Source organism: Mizuhopecten yessoensis, unplaced genomic scaffold, assembly GCF_002113885.1.
Source record: "Mizuhopecten yessoensis strain PY_sf001 unplaced genomic scaffold, ASM211388v2 scaffold10967, whole genome shotgun sequence".
In the NCBI taxonomy this organism is placed as follows: domain Eukaryota; kingdom Metazoa; phylum Mollusca; class Bivalvia; order Pectinida; family Pectinidae; genus Mizuhopecten; species Mizuhopecten yessoensis.
Genome location: NW_018408811.1, coordinates 207,599 through 227,482, shown reverse-complemented (window position 1 = coordinate 227,482; position 19,884 = coordinate 207,599). Strand labels below are relative to the sequence as shown.

Below are 19,884 nucleotides of genomic sequence, written 5' to 3'. Positions count from 1 at the left end.
GTTTCGATATCAGAGTAAATATCGCATTTTACACATTTTATTTCATTAAGGTAAATCTTGCAGAACCACATTTGATTTAGAAATGCGATGATCATATTGATGAAAAGATTCGACGAAACTAATAAAAAGGACAAGTATGAATATATATGAAAAACATTAACATGCAGAGGTTATCAAAACACTTCTCAAAGATGAATCGTTATAACGTAATTTTCTAGGTGTTCCCTTTTAACATGTGCGACGAGAAGAGTTTAGAACGACCAGGCTTTACACCTTCGGAGATCTCTGTTATTTTGTAATTGTCTATACTTGAAGACCGTCGCAGCAAACTTTCTAAAAATGCAGGAAGGAGAGAAGAGATATAGTAACTAACTTATTACAAAATTACAAAAGACTACAAAAAAACCCGAAAGATCTATCCAGGTAATTGACGTTATGTCGCGTCCCGTGTAAAAAGGTTTACATATAATGTCATTAATTTATGTTTATATGGTATACATGGCCTTTTAGTATCATGGAATTAAATTAAATTGATATTTAGGTCAGTGTTATTATTAATTTGTTCATGAAACAACATTATATTTTCTCTGTCCTTTACCTCGAAAATCATTCCATTTTATGTGAGTAAGAAAGGAGGTAACAATTAATGGAGAAGAGGGGGTATGTATTGAAATGTATGCAGAAGACATAATGAATAAAAAAAAGTGGTTCTGTTGAATATTGCCTCTTTAAAGTCTAACCTTTTATCAATAAAATAAACGAAAGGATTTATTTTTCTTTTCTTTCGGTTTTCTGTGTGAAAAGACACCCTTATTTGTTTTATGATTTCAAATACCCGTTAGGTAGCCAGACAGAAAAAGCAGTTTGGCGCACGCGGTATTTCAACAGACATAAAAATGTGAAAATGCGGCTAGAGCTAGCCAGTTCTTGACTGGCCGTACCTTCGTATCGCGTGTAACTCTCTGATCAGGAGGAAAGTTTGTTGGCTGTGGCGCCACGCTAGCGTGAACCCACGTCTGCTGAGGCGGGTATCGGCTATGTCGCACTGAAAACAACAAAAGAAATGAACCCTTTCATCGCCCAAACGTTCTGTCTACTTTGATAAATCTACATTTTTGCTTGCTTTTCTTTTTCTCCAGTCTCTGCCTACTGTTAATATTTACCTTGTTACATACTCCACAGATACAACCTAACAAGTGCCGACCTTCAGTACCTGGTCCTTTCGATGCTACACATTTAGCCAGGCTAATTTGTGTAAACACGCATGCTAAAGTTGCACACTTGAATTATCTGCCATATGATTGATCAAAACAAAACTAGCTCACTATGAGGAGAAAACTATAATAAAATAACAACACACGATTTCCCCTCCCCCAGCTTGGGTGTCGATTGAGAGTACTTCATGGTGGAGTCCCTATCAGTAAAAACGGATAGAATTCATTATTTAAAATCACAGTTTGATTCCCGAGTATTTTTTATTCATAACGAGGACTTTAATCCTGAGTACCTTGTGTCAGACGGAGTCGCTATTGTCCTTTCACACTTCTCTCTCACCGTGAACGTCAACTCGACCGTAACTGGCCAATCGCAGAGGGGTATTGAGGGTGTGGGCGGGGCCTATCTGAGTTGATGTATGTATTGCTGTGTTTAGGGACCGTCTGTTGATTTAACTGTAGGGTTATGACTGACGGTAATCGCAGTTAAATAGTGAGTTGGAGAGAGTGCGAGCACATGATCACGGCTTCCCCTGTATTATCTCTAAATTACCTTTAATCGTTTGTAAAGGAGACTATTGGACCTTTGACAGGAAACTACAGTACTAGATCGATGTGTGATTGATATACTTAATTTTTTATCAACTTGCAAACATTTACTGACAATATTTCTAATGTTGGTTTGATTTTGTGCTCATAGAAGATTTCCAGCCTATTATTATATACCACGGACATACCCAAACTGCAATTCTGGATTTTCAAGTTCAACAACCCTACAACCTGAAAATGTTGAATGTTGGTGGCGTGGACGGTCTAGAACAGGACATGTCTGGCAAATCAGCCTTTATGGAGCTACAGCAGCAGGCGGGTATGCCTCCCGGAATGGGACACCCGGCGTACCCCATACGTTCATCTTACCAGCATCATCATGGCGGGCAACACGGCGAGAGTGTCTTCAGTAACTCTCAAGGTCGGGCCCTGTACCCCTTCCATATGAACGCCATGTCCCCATCGTCCTACCAGCCCCCCTCGGCTCACCCCTTCCCCATGCCTCCATACCAGAGTCCCTCGCCGACACGAGAAGGTAAGTCATCATATTATGATAATTACTATTAATTTCTACATTATTCTGTCCCGTAATTACCTTTTTACACATTGATCTGTGTAATTCGTTAATGAGCTCGTTATAGTGATTAGTGTTACTACCCGTGTCAGTAGTAGGTCCATCATTGACGTGATAATCCGCTAGCTTTATCAGGCATTATCTAATACACACGGATCCGTTACAATCCTTATAAAATAAATTATTAAAACAACAAAGCTGTCTATGTACGTATACCCCTCACAGAATGTGTTTACTGTTTACTTATTCACACAGTTTGTATTCAACAAACCTTTCAGGTTCATCAAGTGTTTTCGTTATCTCTAGTACCAATTGTTACCCTTTCTTTGCCCACTCTTTAAACTCAGGGCTCTTTTTATTTACGGGTACCCATCCAGTAGATAGGGGTTTTAGTTTTTAACCCTTACTATTGTAACTCGGGTACTGGGTCCTTTGTCCCCCTCCCCCAACTACAACCGTTTAACAGCACTCGGCGCTAGTTTGTATGACTGTATCGTTTACTATGTACAGCTCGTGCGACAACAAAAAGTCACATTTAGAAGGACTGCTGGTTCAGATCCTTACCGATGATAAAAAAAATTTCCTGCCGTAAAGTGAATACGATGATTTTTACCTATGTCAATCTTGATTAGATCCGTGTAAGAATGTTCCCCCGGGGGTATACTATTGAGAGTACTGGGGAAACGTGTGTGTTCACATTCTCACGATCTCCTAAAAGTAAACCTATAGATCAACATTTTGTCATAATTTTATTTGAGATAGTTTCCTGCATAGACAATTGTTTATTTCTATAAAACCTTCGCCACTAAAGCTGGAGTCCAGTAAACAGATAGTTCCAGTATCAACAGTAAATGTGTATAAACCACGATTCCGGGTAGAGGCTGATAGTTTACACGGCTGTTCAGACCCTTACAATAATTCAACATTTAAGTAATTAATTACTGAATGACCACAATGATCGTTTACGGAAGTTCCTCGCAAATTTTGAATACTATTTTTTAACGGCTGTATTATTTATTTTATTTTAACAAATACTCAGTTATTTGTTGTCTACATCCTGAAGAATTTTATTTAGGTTTTTATAAGGATTGTGTGAGATATATCGAGACTTGCCTGGCCTGTGAAACCTAACTCGGATTTCACATAGTAACACAACCACCGTGAAATTCTGACATGTTGACAGCCCAGGAACTGTACGAGGTTGAAACGTTCAGTGAACACATTTATAGACGAGACGCACATCTTATTCTGAACCAAGTATCAAATAATCACATACAGAAAGTGTGATGTCACTCTCTCTCGTCTCTCCGGATGTAAAACATTCTTTCTTATTGAGTAAAATAAAATATTTCAGGTATATCTGAATAATAAACATCGGCCAAATACATGTTAAAATGAAGACTTTTTCACTATTTTCGGTAGTTGCTTAAATTCGATATATCGGTAATACGACAAATTATTATAAAATTACTCTTAAAAGTTCCTAGCAGTTTCACCTCACAAAATCATCCCTTCGAAATTCTCCTCTAAACATAGCAAACGTTCCGGCTTTAAATATTCCTTTTATTCACACTTGCAATTGCCTTTTTAGAGACAATCTAAATAAAATTACATGTTCAACACTTTGTAGTACGAACCCCGGGTACAATAATAATCCTTGATCCAATCAACACACGAGCTTGGCACGTGCGTTCCTCTGTTTATAATCTACCTACACTTGTTACTTGTGCACTATTAATGATGTAATACCTGTGGATTGTTTGCTCAATTTCACTCTCCAATTATTAATTGATCAATTGAATAATAAATTGGTATTGAATAGGAATTTAAACATCAATGCCGTGTTTTAATTCTTTGTGTAAAATACATGTGATAAATACGACTTTTATATGTGCAGAAATGCCTTCAATATAATAGATTTATTTATAAATACATTGCAACCATTTTTTCTAGACTTGTTTATTGTAAGAAAACATCATCAGTTTCAAGTACAAACAGAAAAATGGGTTTTATTTGCTTGCTACCCAAGATAACGGTCATTTGGGGGGAAAATTCAGTTAAAGATTTTTTGGAAGAATTTATTTGGAAAAAAACCCCTTTAAATAATATGCTTTTATCGCGAAGGCTTTCTACAAAAATAACCAACCTTAAATTTCCGCTAAAAATATTAAACTATTCATTGATATAAATCAATCTAACATTGAAAAATATTTTAACATTAAATAAGATTTCTGGAGAAAAGTCTTATATGTACAGAAATAATATTTACACATATTATCTGAGAAATACATGTCACCGCGATATCCACAATATCACACTTAGCTAATTTAATACTCAAATAATAATATGAAGAATACAATATGCTGCAGAAAATGAATATTAATTATCAATATTTAAAGTTATTAAGCGGCATCATATTAAACTGTTCGCGCAGGTTAACAATAATAAGATTAAATCATTGATTAATTAGGGAAATATTTAATATATTATTGTTTGTTAAAGAAGTAAATTTTCACTAGTTATATCCCCCGATGATATTTTAATTTGACCATTTTTTTATCATTCGTATATAACTTAATTTTGATTTAAGTAACCAGGTTTATTTTATAATTCATATATAACTTAGTTTCGATTTAGTAACCAGGTTTATTTCATTTATATATATTTCCCTCTATTTCATCAAGAGAAACTACAACAGTTTTCAGCGTGTACGACGGAGCCAAATTTACAACGGGTGTCGTCTATCATCGCCATTTTCGTTTTGGAAATCTGATTTCCTCGGCTACCCTATATTACCTTATGTTTACCATGTATGTCGTGAATAACTATATCTAATCCTATCTTTTTTCTTTTCTCTCATCAGATTTTTACGGCGATATGGTGTCATTGTACATTACAGATAAGTCACAAATGGAGGAACTCAGAATTAACGGCAAAGGAAAGAAGATGAGAAAACCAAGGACAATATACTCCAGCCTTCAGCTCCAGCAGCTGAACAGGCGCTTCCAGAGGACGCAGTATCTGGCTCTCCCCGAGAGAGCAGAACTAGCCGCCTCACTAGGCCTTACCCAGACACAGGTACGTGCTGTCTTAACTTTTATTACAAAAACTAACATTTTTTTCAGTAACATAACATATACCCCGTCTGTCCAACAATTCATTTTTATGACGTAATTTTTCATTTTATTTTCATTTTTTTGTTCGTTTGTTTGCTTTTATTATTATTTGGTAATATATTTATTAAGTTTTCACGTTCGCCGTTCCATTTCGGAGTCCCAAACTCCTCCGTTTAAATATCCATTATTCAATAAGATACTTTCCGTTTAAACATCCAGTATTCAATAAGATACTTTAATACTATTAAATACTATAACGATAAAACAGTCTTACAAGTTCGGTTGTATGAATACGTCTATAAGTAGTATAGACACTATCGGTTGTATGAATACGTCTATAAGTAACATAGACACTATCGGTTAAGTATAGAAACTCTCATCAGGTAATGGCATTGTGTATCTATAATCTTTTTAAAAATTGTTCAAACATTCTTTTCAAATCGTTTAATGAAATGAAATCGTTTGATGCACAATTCTTTGAATTTAAATAATAGAAATATTTCCCAAGTGTACACACAATTCACTTATGGTTTTAGATAAAAGAAAAACCCAAATGAAATGATTTCCTTCTCAACATTGTGGTCAGCGTGTTCTTCAATTCAGTAATATTCTTCTCAGATAATTTTGTCGAGTTGATCATCTTTATGACAGTGTTATTTATCATACAGAATTGTAATAATCACAGATAAAGAGCTAGAAAGATAATTATCAAGATTAAACTATTTTGATAATAACAGAAACAATTAATGAACAACGTGTTACATCATCCAAACACATAATTATATTCATCAAATTAAATAAAGTTCATTTTTGTAAAATGTTCTCATATATCTTACCGTTCCAATATAATTACAAAATCTCGAAGACAGCATGAGAACTGAATATGCGGAACGCAACAAAATTGATCGTTCCACAGAAAATCCCGCGGGGCATATTCCGTATTTTAAATTAACTTATGAAAAGGAGAAATCCGATTGGTTCCTCTACTGCCGTGATCCAACTCGGAAACAATTGAATATGCAAACCACTTGTTCGAGGCAGCACAGGTAGTCGGGTTAATTCCAGAAGTCAATATTAATCCTGAGTATAATACAATATCATCCATTTTTTTCCACCACAAAATTTGCTAATGTATGTTTCACATTTTCATTTAATCCGGTAAATACTGAAAATAAATAATACAATAACCGAAAGGCAACAGGCAGCGCACATGCCAATTCCTGATGGCGCAAATTCCACAAACAGTAATGAACCGTATATATACTTATCAATATCAAAAATCCCAGAAACCTGTTCAGGTATGTAGGGTGGTGCAATGTAGACCGCAGGATACGGAAGGGCGCGTGTAGTATCCAGAGCGTGCGCTGGTCCCGATGCAGGTTTGGACTAGGCCCCAACTCTTTATATCTTAGACTAAAATTGGCCAATTTACCTCAGAACGCTTATTTTCAACAGGCAGCCGATACTTAGCATTTTCGATTACACCAAAACTATTACTTTTGTCAACAGCAAAATTTTGCTTGATTATATGCAATTTTCTACAATGCCAAGGCTTAAAATTTCGTAATAGACCCTGATTACTTGTTTTAACATTTCATAGTTAATTTATTTGACAAGAGACCAGGCTACGGGACCTAAAAGAGGGGGTATTTACCGTGGAATCGAGACAAATAACGGTTTATCCTACAATACACGCATTGATTTTTGCAGAAAATTGGGAGGTTTTTAGTAATGATAGGGAATTTGGGCAAATTAAGTGTTATTTTCATTCATTTTATCGAATATCGGTTTTTCTGATGTGATTTCAGGGAATCAATGGCAGCGGAAGCCGGTGCATAGTTGTATAGCGGCTACCTCTGGTTATTGATTGTGATACCTCGTGTGTTATTGATTAGGAAATTAGAAATAATTCGCCATTTTTGTAGAATTATCTTCGCCGTTATATCACTCTGTCATACATTACGTGGTCTAGATAACACGTGATTACCGTCAGGCGCCAGTCCTCGATCCCGAGCTCGACTTGAACATTATAATACACCATATTACAGTGATGGAGAGGCTGGAGAGTCCGATTTGACGTACCAATCTCTCCGTCTCCGAATCGTACTTTAGTTAGAGCTACTTTCATTGCACCGTAAGCCGAAGTTAAGGTGGGCATGCATGACGGGTTAGGACTTTGAATGTTTCGTTTTCCCATCACTAGAGCTACTTAGTTGATAATAAAAACAATTTGTTTCATTTTTATTTTTATTTTATTTTCAAAATAAGTAATGTATACGTTCTCAAATATTTCTAATTTTGAAATACGAACGGCTTGGTATTTCAGACGAAAAAAAAACAAATTCAAATTTCTTGACTTCAAAGTTTACCTGATCTTTACAAATACAATATTTTTCTGAAATCTTTTGTCCATGTATTGACACCGTGGTATCTGTTGTACTGACCGTACCGCCAGTGCTGGTGGACAGTATTTCGGACAATCCGACCCGGTCAATGAGACTCGAACTCTAGATGTGAAGCGAGATAAAGTGTGGAACAGAAGTATCGTTTAATCAGGGCCCTGAGCCATACATGGTCAAACATCTCGTTATCTTATTCAGGGTGTTAGGGACACGTTGAGAGTGACCAATACTGCCCCGATACTGACCACCTATCGCCGGGTATGCTTTTTGTAACGATAAATTAATTACACGTGTTTCGTTATCTGGTTTTGGCCTTGTCACCTGTCTATTGAAGCACGGAACCAGTTGGCCCTGGGTGACTTGGTGGTTCTGATTGAGATATACAGGGGTAGAACCTCTAGGTAACACAGATAGTATATCTTGTAATTCAGTTTTGACATATAAAGCAAACATTATGTGAAGGTGTTAGTGTACAGGATAAACGTTTAGATGTGAAAACGTGCTCCTCTTCTCCAGAATGCATTCTCACACTTGTCTGGGCAACTGGTCCTGTGTTTCTCCTCAATTGATTGGTTTCATAACACGAGATTTAATCTTGTCTTCCCCCGGACCTTGATATGGTGTCCATGTATTCAATACTGTCGTGTAGGTTTTTCAATTTCTAATGTTTACATTATATAATTATTGCAAAACATTAAAATTCATTGGAATACCACCACGTATTTACCGGTGTTCAAGACACACACACGCTTTATATCAGCATTAACTATCAGACACCTACGCACTTTTAGTTTAAAATGAAAACAATGAAATGGTTTTCTGATCTTCAGTGTCAGTTCGTGGATATACTCTGTCGCCATGTTTACAGCTAAATATCTGGTTAACACGCATGCTGACCTCTGTATAGCGAGGTATGGGAGATGTTATCTTGTGTGCCCCTTACAAAGCCCTAAAGGGTTCCGTGGTCCTCGTGTCTACCCGTGTCAGAGACGAGTAGCCCCTTCTCGTGAAACACGAGCCCTTACACCCGTTATAGGAACCGGGCAAGGCTTCACAAGTCACATATTACATTTCATTTTGATAAATTTCATATTTCCCTGCAGAAGGAAAATTTTACTGGCAGCTGGGAGCCAAGGACAGGTAGTGTCGGGTTGAAGAGTAAACTAGCCGTAGCTTATAGGAGGGTCGGGTGTGGAGGGACGGAGGGGGAGGGATGTTCAGGGTGTCAGACTTCAGGAGGGGGAGATTAATGACGTATCTGTGGTCTGAGGAAGTTTTATCATTTCGTCAGTCAGATATATTCAATGTTTCAGTCTACAATGTGACACATTCATACCGAAGTCAAGATTCATACCGAAGTCAAGCTTTTTTAGCAATAATGCACTGAGATATGTGATATATATAAACATTTCGTACCTTTAACAGATCAAAAAGGAACGTTCGCCGTGTTCATACACAAGTATATTTCATAAGTAAAAAAAAAAGTAAAATGCATAAATCTTCCACGATAGCAACGAAGGTGAAAGATATCCCGATAACACACGGGATATATTAAACAGTTCGGGGACACAGTCAGGTGAGAACCTTTTCGAATGCATTTCTATTATTTACATATTCTAAATTTAGATATGAAATTTGAAACGTTTTAGACATCGCACTCGCTGAACACATTCAGAGATTGTTAACAGCAGATTTATCAGTTTATTTATTCAAATTTCTTGTACATGTAACATAAATCATATAGTTAAGTAAGTCAGTTGTACTGGCGGCCTTACCTAACACTTAATACTAGTTTAACAACGTAATAACTAAAGTATTACAGTAAATCTGTTTTAATATTCCATCTATCTGATGTGTCGCCCCCTTTAAAACCATTCTCAGTTTATTTCAATTAAGCATTGTTCTATTCAATTCCGTGTATGTAAATTCTACAGCAAGATGTTATCAATTATTTTGAAAATATTTAAACTATTTATATATCACAGCAAAACAAACGTACGCAGCTGTTAGTCGGAGTCAATGTTTAGACATATCAGAATTATAGATCATTAAAACGGTTAATGTTTATTAATTCACCCGTACAAGCGATTAAGCGCCATTCGTTGACTAATATAAATTATTCATCTCTGGTATCTTAATAGAAAACAAATCATTTTATCATAGATGAAGAAAAATGCAATGTTTTATTTGAATTAAGTGAACAAATATTTTTATTTAGTAAGTATTTTTTTTTCTTTCTTGCAAGAATATTAAAAACTGTCCTGCTACGTTTTGGTATACGGTCCCTGCAATTGTTCAAAAAAGATGTCGGAATACTTGACACAAGTATTTGTTAAAAAATAATTACAACCGTACAATAACGCTGTCTTTGAAGTCAGACCCCGCCGTACGGCGGTGATGACACCTAGGCGTCCACACGGTGTCACCGATGACGTCAAAGGCGACAAAAAGGCCACCGGCGGACAAGAAAGTGATCGGACGCAACGCTAATTACCTTGTTTGTTTAACAAATTACTGCCCCTATTTCATGTGAGAATATAAACATCAAACTAAATGCTGGTGCTGAAAAAAATGAATTTTGAACACGTTCAATTTCTGATTTTAGATATCGCAAATTTTCTTTTAACTTTTCTCTTCAGTCGGTTTTCGTTTCATATTTTATTATGATGATATTGATAATCTAAGGGAAGCAGACATCAGAAATCACTGTACACATTTTATATGTTGCTAATAACTTGTAAACGTTTAAACTATACATCTAAATGGTTTATCAATATTTCTATGCATGAAAACGCTAGTTAAATATTAAATGGTTGTCGCTTTAAAATATTTTATTGTTTTTCTCCCGCCTTTTTGCTTACAGCTTTTATTGCAATCTCTCTACCACAGAGGTAGCGACCACTGATAATATCAATTTAATGCATTGTTAATTGATAATGTGTTTCGTGTAAATAATTAATTTAGCTGTGTTAGTGGGAACACCTTGAACAGTTAATCATATAATTGATATGAGCGTCACGGGACGTCTAAACGTCAATCAGGCGCTTTACGGACATCTCTAGGGGCTAAATTAATATCAAAATGGCTTCACTCTTCACGCGGATAGCCATGTAATATTTTATCTGACAAAACATCCATCACCCCATTCATCAACGAAAACACGATATCTGAAGCTTAACGCCACACGGCTGTAGATTCGGCACTCATTTGGTGATCCCACATATTTAATTCGAGACAACGAGGACAAGATTTACCCAAACTTATCGTAAACCTCTGTATGTCGTATTCCTGCAATGTGTCCATGAACAGTTTCTAAAGGGAAATATGTTATTTTTATTTCTATTTAATTTACTGCTGTTCCCTATGAAGAACGTTGCCATTTAAATCCCAAATATTGTTACAATATTGAAATGACTTAACAAACAATGCGTAGTATGAAGTATTCGTTTATATTGCATAATCTCATTTCTCACTCCACTTCAAAAATGAAAACGCTTAAAGTAAATAAACTTTAAGTGTATAAATCAGAATTTTCCTATTGACACAATTCCAGGGAGGGGAGTACCCGTATATATAGCTGGTTAGATTCCCAGAGTTGTGGTGCCCGGAGGTGGGGTCTTCTGTTGTCCGGTGTAATTCTACCTGTCGGCTAACGTTTCCCATTTACAATCTCCGTACAGAAATTAGTTTTTATTATTAAGCTTTTGTATAAGATGGTTACTATCTACAACAATAGGCAGGGTTTAGCATTACACACGATTCTTAGCTTGTGAATATAGCTACAGTGGGGTGTCGAGTTGTACACTCCTGTCGCCTCTCACACCCCACTACAAATACTCCACCGAAATTAGCATACAATGTCGACAGAGAAAAACACACAGCCAGAACTAGCCTCATTTACATATCATGTCTAACCGGAACAAAATTCACAGGATGAGTCGGATATTACAATCTAGCCCTGTCCTAATTATGTAAAATAATGGGTATACAGATGTCGCGAAAATAAGTCAGAAAACAGACATGAAAATAATAGTTGTACAAAACGGCTATAGATAAGAATCATTTTTTTGTACTATTGCGTCATTCAACATTGCCCACTAAATTCAGTGAATAAAGTTAACTTCTTCTATACTGAATAAAAGGATTAAATAACCCCACAATGAATAAGTTTAATTACCTTTATATTGAATAAGATTTAATTGGCAGTAAACTGTTATTAAAAAATAACAAACACCTTTATGAGAAATACATGGAATTTTTGTGGTTTAAAAAAAATGCCATTTTATTAATATTTATGTTATCCGTCCGAATCTATAGATCGACCCATGTTACCAAAACACTGGTTAGTTATAGATATAATCTACACTGTTATACGCCAGTGTTTTATAATAAAACACTTTCCATCAAAGTTATATTATAACGCACACCTGCACCATCTTGTTTGGAATCAAGATCTTTGAGAGTTTTACACTTTTTCTTTTCTTTCATTTCCTTCTTCAACCTTCTCAAGTATCTCCGAATTTTCTTTATATTTCGGCACTTCATGTTAAAACATTTTAACAACTCTGATGCAATCAGCGTTACTTTCAATACGTGAACACGAACACCCGGATTCTACTTTCCCATACACTAAGTGATATTAAACACACGTTTTATAATTCTCTTATTTGACTGAGATGGAAAAAGAAAAAACCTCCCATATATTAGGGAATATGAAAATGTCGGGTTAGGAGAGCGACCCCTCTAACCTTGGAAGTTCTATCTGACAGATCTAAGATTGTATCAGTCAAATTAGATGAACTATCTTTCACTTGTTAAAGTACTCGGCGATAACAAGGCGACCGGGTACAGTGCGTGGTTCTTTTCATTACCATATATTCGTGTAGCGAGTACGATGGAGTTTGACAAATTCCTTGTGTACAGTGCGACGAGGAAGACCCGCAATCTTTGTTATGGAAAACCTATTTTCATCAAAGGAATATTCCGAATACTTAACAAAATATATAAAGTCTTTTGCTCCAATTGGACTTCCGTATTTAATTCACGTAAACAGTCTAAAAACGTTTTAAAACGTGCAATGCATTTATATGATAAGGGTACATTTGTGCATACTATGAAACGTTGACACCTCTCTCCATTTATTATTTACAGTTGGTAGATTTCGAATCAATCCTCTCAATGGCTATACACGGCAGCCATGTTGACTTGTTGTAACGTTTACACGCTTAATCGTATTTACAATTAAATGATCAGCTAGTCTGTGGCACGAGTGTTTTAATTGTTAAGCTATCTGTTCATCAACTGTGTGTGGACACCTAGTGTTAACATGATCCGTTGTATCCCTCTGTTGTATTTAATATAGCTAATCATCAGCCGATACACAGCATTAGTGGGACCAATGGTTCCATTACCAAATCACTGTTTGTAGAGGATTAGAGAACTCCTTATCGGGGTATTGTATAGTGGATACTATCGTTACAAACCTACCCGGTATATATCTGTTACGAGAAGAGAAGTATGGACCTGAGATCACCTTTTTACGCTTAGTTTTGGGGCAATGCTCGTCGGTATAAAATGGGCCGTTCCGACTCCGCGAACTGTGGCGCCGGTCTGGCGGGCTTCGAGGCCTTAGCAGTGGCGGCTTGTTAAAAATGAACAGTTGACGACTTCCCTCTCATGTAAACCTTCACAACGTGCACTAGAATCATAGTTAAAAGTTTTCCGAGTCACAAAGACTAGCACATAGTCTCTATTCACATCAAGGTACATGTATATGACACTATCAACAAACCCAAAGTTCCTGTCTTTTATAGGTTCTTCCTCTGTGAAAATGTATTCTGCTCATTTGATGGTATCCGTATACTTTACAAAGTTCATTCATTGTGAAATCGAACAAATAGATTCCCCCAAGGGCGCCTCTAGTGCTCTGACGTCGGGGCGGGGTCGTTGTCATTGAGTTTTGAGGCAGGAAGCCGGTCGGTCCCTCCCCTCTCCATAGATGTCGCCTTCGTTCGCCTCGAGCCCACGCCGAGTCCTAGCGCCACGTGACGAACCTAAAATAATATCGTCTGCTCCGTCCCGTTAGCGTTGATGAACATTGTAACGTGTAATTGTAGCCCTTTCTTTGTGACGGGACAGAGTCCATTGTCTACAATGTAACGACTCCTCTAGTTGAAAACCACACACAAACCCCAGACAACATGGCCAACCCTCCACCAACATCCTCTCTCGAATCTGCTTGGTCTGATCCTCCTAGACGCCATATTGCGTACAGCTTTCGAGATATTTAGTGCCGTAAATTCTTCAACCAAACTCCCTGTCAAATTGGGCAATATTCACCACAAAACCCCATTCTTTTGCAACAAGATTACATAGCTGTCATATATTGTTCTTCGATGTATGATTTCCGTTCGAATAGCAACTCTGTGTTCAATAAATCCCATACTTGATGCTGGTCTTGATGCTTCACTTGAGTTCAAAGGCAGCTCAGGTGTTAAGGAGTCCCATTTCCATATTAAAACAGTCAATAAACTCGCTTCACAGATAATAAACAAGAGACAAATTCTGGCCGAATTACCACAAATGCTCCTCATGAGCTGCCTCTGCCTCTGTGTAGGTCTATCCTCATTGCTAGTTACGCGTTACTACAACTGTCCTTATAAAGATACACAAACAGGTCCGCTTTATATTGGATGTATTGAAATGCTCCTCAAATTGTTTCTTATTACCAGCTAAAGTCTAGAATTAAGTGTATCAGTTTCACACATAAAAAGAGCAAGAAGGGCTCTCCAGTGCTAATTGGATGCCTAGCGAATCAAATTGAAAAATTGCCGAAACCAGCGTAAAATGACCTTCTTCGACAAACGAGATTAATACAACCACATATTAAAATGTGTGTTGGTATTGACATGACGATTAGGCAAGGCTTGCTAAAGGACACTTATCACGGGTAGGAATGAATGGGTCTAACTACCGTTTTATCGGGGTAGTCAATGATCAGCTACCATCTCCTCATTTTAATATTTCATTAATAAGTGTGTTTACCACGCACTAGTACGTGCATCGCTGGGATAAGATTGGCTACATAATTATACATCTTAGTCGAAAGAAACACATTTTTCCATAGAGGGTCTGACAATACAAACACAGAGTAGGGTGCCTACTTTGTTGAAGTGTCGGGTCTGTAAGGCTAATATAGGGTCTCTACTGGTTTCTACAAAACCACTTCAGACCAGGCTTTTAACGTGTAACACGTAATCTATACGCTACTACGTTACGCTAAACACACCGTATATATGTAAACATAGTCGTAAAATTAAAGCTAAAGTCTTATTAAATGTTTTTTAGAATGTACAGAAAAAAATCTTGAAATAATAGTTTGAATACCTTCTGTGTTGCTATTGATATTAGCGGATTGGCGCGGATTGGCGTTCACAATGTGACAACACACTTTGTCGTCGTTATCTACTCCAGTGGGATACATTAGCATCACACCTTACCTGGAGGACAATCTAGTCTAAACTATCCCAATCCTTTATTTAAGGATATGTTTAGATACTATGGGGCTAGTAAACTACACGCGAGAGGCCTACCAATGACAACTAAAGAAAGGGGTATATATGTGGTTTGTTTAGTGTGTTAGTTCCCATGGAAAGACACTTTTAGGCTCTAGCCGAGGTGTTGAAACAAGCTTAATGTTATAGAAATACAGTTTCTGCATTAGTCATGTAGCTATAACCATCTTATGCATTGCTAATGTCCCCCGTGGATGACTTTGTTTACAAACACAGGAAGGACATGTTAATGTCATAAAAGGATGCAATTAAACAATTAACAGTCGCATTTTTACTTTAATATTAAGCTTAACAAACTTTTCTATTCTAACAAACATTTCGTCACAAGACCTACACAATGGTTTTATATGCTCTACGTACACGGCTTCATCCTCGGGCTACCAATGGCCGCATACTCCACTGCACTTGGGCGAGCGTGATTGTTGCTCTGATAGATTTGTCAGCTCTGAACTTTGAGGAAAGTTCTATAAAACGTGTGATCACTGTCGCAGGGGACTGCCTTCACTTTGCTGATAATATCTAGCGACGGTCTGTGGCCTTCTCGTTATCCCGTCCTCAGCCAACCGCTTTCTTCTTCCCTAAATGTAAAAGTCAGTGTAAAATAGGCGTAAATAAGACGGATTGACTTTTCCTTGTGTGACTGTAGTACTGGAAATATTTCATATACTTTTCAATTTGTTAGTGACTTCGTTAAACACCAATGTGCGAACATGCATTTTTAATAGATAAGAATCAATATCGAAATATAATTCTAAATATATCGAATTCGCAAATAAGTGTGTTTTTAATTTTTACACTCTCTCGTGTTGTCATGTGTCATATTGAAATGTAATACATAGATAAATAGTAACACGAAGAAATGGTTATTTAGGATAGGTGTTACCGACCAATACTTCGACCTTCTTCCCTCTTCTATTTATATAACAAAGATAGTGACACATTGACAATACCGATCAGACGAAACAAGCAGAATAAAGCTGGCATTCACTATTCAATATCCATTAAAAGACAATTCAATATGAAGAAGAAAAAACAACTGACTTTTTAAAACTTTTATTTATTATTCTTTTATAATTTTTAAAAAAGAGACCTACACTATACAATTACATTTTTCTTCTCCGATTTTCATGAGTTCTAAATCTGAAATGTACAACCTCTGCTTTGAGTACCAAGATAGTCCTAAACAGTGTTCTATCTGTGTCAGGTCTGTGTCGACACGCCCACTCTCTCACCAGTCACCGCAAGCATGGCCAGTTCTATAGCGTTTACTCAATACTTCGTAATAGAGGGTTTATACCCCTGCTTAGGAAATGTACTCAAGCCGAGCCTCATTCACACAGTACAAAGACCTTTAAATTCAATTGCCTATTACAGAGCTGGCAAAGGTGAACTATGTCAGGCCGTATACCAGTCCTTGCCTGATGGTCTTTTCGTAAAAACACTGAGAATGATAGTTACTTTGTGTAAGTTGTAAGGGCGAATTACAGGACTAGTCAAGCTACGAACTGGATATTAGAATTTAGTCTGTTTAATAAATCAGATTTCATACGACAAGTGACAAGTTATCCAATTCAATAAGGAGTAAAATGTTGGTGCATGCCACACAGAATACATCACTGTACGTAGCCATATAGCATAATACTATTGGACTTTCCTTGTTAATTATTATGTCAGTTAAGATCCAACGCCGTTTATTTCAGTGAGCACGAGTTCAGTGTTATTTGAAAAAAAAAAATGTATAGTGTATAGAACCAGAGAATATTACTTCTTTCTGTTTATCATCCCTATCGTACAGTTCTAAAGATCAGACACATGTCATATTTGTTTCTTATCTTTATTGACTTTTTAAAATATCACCTTCGCTCTTTGATAACATATATAAATATATACGTTAAACGTATCTAACACAGGTACACATGTATTACTAGGGAGAACAAATCTGCCAGCCTACACCCAACGTGGCTAGTCACATTCATAATAATGTTTATGTTTACATGCATGTGAACAAACCCTTTGATGATTTTATTTTCAAAATATCTTTAAGCATTGTTTTAATGGTTTCAATTTTTATGTGTTTTAGGTGAAAATCTGGTTCCAGAACAGGCGTTCAAAGTACAAGAAGGTGATGAAGTCGCCAGTGAATCCTGGGCAGGTCAATCCAACACCCGGTCAACCCCAAGGTCAGGCGCCAGTAACCACCTCTCCATCAACACACCCTCCACAACAGTCTTCACCTCCAGCGCCTCGACATCCTCCACAGACGCCCACACCTCACGCGCACCCTGCGTCCCAACAAAATGGGCAATCACACAATGGACAGCCAACATCAGCTATGTTATCTCCTCCCTCGTCCTCTGTCAGTCCACAGCCTACGTGGACAGAAATGGACGCTGTCAACAATCAAACCTCTACGAACTCTTACATGGCCATGTCTTCTATGTCGGCCATGTCTTCGGGTATGCCAGCCGGGGCCATGTCTCACTACCACTCCTGGTACGCACAACCTCCCATGAATCAACAGTCATGTCTCACATAACGTGCTTCAAATTACTCATAGTTCTATATACGTGACTTCCGGTATTGGTTCAGGAATGACCAGCCAGATCAGCGAGAGCTAGCCAGCTGAAAAGGCTCAAAATGTTAGCGTGATCACGTGGCTTTGTGACATGGGCATTCAATGTCTCATTTCCTTCGGAGGTTTGTCAAAGCTTGTGCTTTGGAACTGTTCAAACTTCGCCTAAATGTCACATGTCCAGTTAAGCATGTTGTCAAAACACCTGGATGTGTCTTAAAATCACGTTTAACTCTCATGCCATCTACGCATGCCCAGAACTCTCTTAAACCGCCTCAGGACCAATTGAAAATTCAGTGGTATAATTGTGTAACATATGTGAATGAATTTGTGCGCATGCGCGGTCAGGCACTGACAAACTTTTGCCATGTGTAAATATGACTATAATTTATGTTTTTAAGTTAATGTTTAAAAGTGACTATTGTTTTTATGTGAGTTATGAAAATGCTCAAAATAGATGGCATATGATTATATAATGAACAAAGCATTTTACTATTGTTTATATCTACATGCAATAACGGGAAACAGACAGACGAAATAGCGAAATCATTTTAATTAAAAACTATTGTGATTATACTTTAAAAGTACAGCAATGTTCTGTATGTATATACCTGAACTACAGACGTGGTCGAACCTCATTTGATGTTCACTACATTTTGGTACACATGACAAATCATTGGTCATGAGTGTTTCGTCTGTCTGTAACCGATATGATTTATTTATAATTTGAACAAATTTCATTTTTATTAGTCCCATTAAATGTTCATATGTTCAAACAACAAACATCCTGTTCTTTCATGTGTTTTTCTTAGCTTATATCATACATAAGTGTTGACTACATACTAAAGTCTAAGTAGTTTGTAAGTGAACGAAGCTACCCTGTAGGTAGATGTGTAAAGCCTGAGTTATCACAGAGGTAACCATCACGCTTTTAATTATATGAATCCTCTTTGACACTGAAATGTCAGAGTCAATATGTCTGGTACAACCATTCAGGGATATGGGACCCGTTCGTTGTGTGATCATCAAACGGTCCGACATGGAAGAGCTACAAATATAAATATAAATACAAATATAAACCAGGCACACTCGTTGGAGAATTGGCGGTGATTTGGTTACAGTTTCTCTTCTCAAACAATTCATCTAATGTATCACGAATAATGCCTTTGCATAGCTGTAAATAAGATAAATTCGAAAATAATTCATCAAAGGAATTATACGTTAGAAGAAGTATTGTTTAATGTAATGTGACATACCAAAATGCCACGATGAACATCGCCTTCCGTATCAGCACGAAAGGTACATTTAACCTACCAACATTGATTAACAGATCTAAACTTTTAGAACAAATTAATCCACGAGCTCAAGTTATAGGTGTTACCAGCAAAACCAACGGAGCAAAATAAAGATTAAAAAAAAAGAATGGTTTCCTGAAAATTCGTCTGAAAAGAATGAAAATGATGATGTCCAGAATTTCTGATATTCACACATTGTACTGACCTAACTCGGTAACAACAGTAACATTTATTCAGCAAGAATCAAATGGACAATGGTCCCAACTCAGGAGTTGTTAGGATAATCTTATTTTCGTTCGTGACATATCTGATTATTATAACAGATGATTTTATAGACTTTCTGCATACATAACAATATTGCAAACAGGCTGTTCTAATCCTACAAGACCCATAATCGTAACAGTAAAACAAACCGTGCTATGTTTTGTTGTTGCTGTCGTCTTTGTGGTTGAAAAATATTTTCGACACAAATTTCTGTAACATTTTGCAAAGAAAACAAATCTACAAAGTGTTTGTTTTACATCGATGTAACAGAGAGGCTATACAAGCAGCAACATCACAAACACAAAAACCCAATGAAACGACTAG

General features: G+C 36.8%; 1 protein-coding gene across 1 annotated transcript; it reads left to right on the top strand.

Moving 5' to 3' along the window:
- Positions 1–1,677: 1,677 nt before the first annotated feature.
- LOC110464144 (homeobox protein Dlx6a-like) lies at positions 1,678–18,784 on the top strand. The gene is made up of 3 exons (XM_021519211.1): positions 1,678–2,298; positions 5,237–5,415; positions 17,510–18,784. Exons 1-3 carry the CDS (start codon positions 2,001–2,003, stop codon positions 17,963–17,965), a joined length of 933 nt encoding a protein of 310 aa, XP_021374886.1. The 5' UTR covers positions 1,678–2,000; the 3' UTR covers positions 17,966–18,784.
- Positions 18,785–19,884: the final 1,100 nt, after the last annotated feature.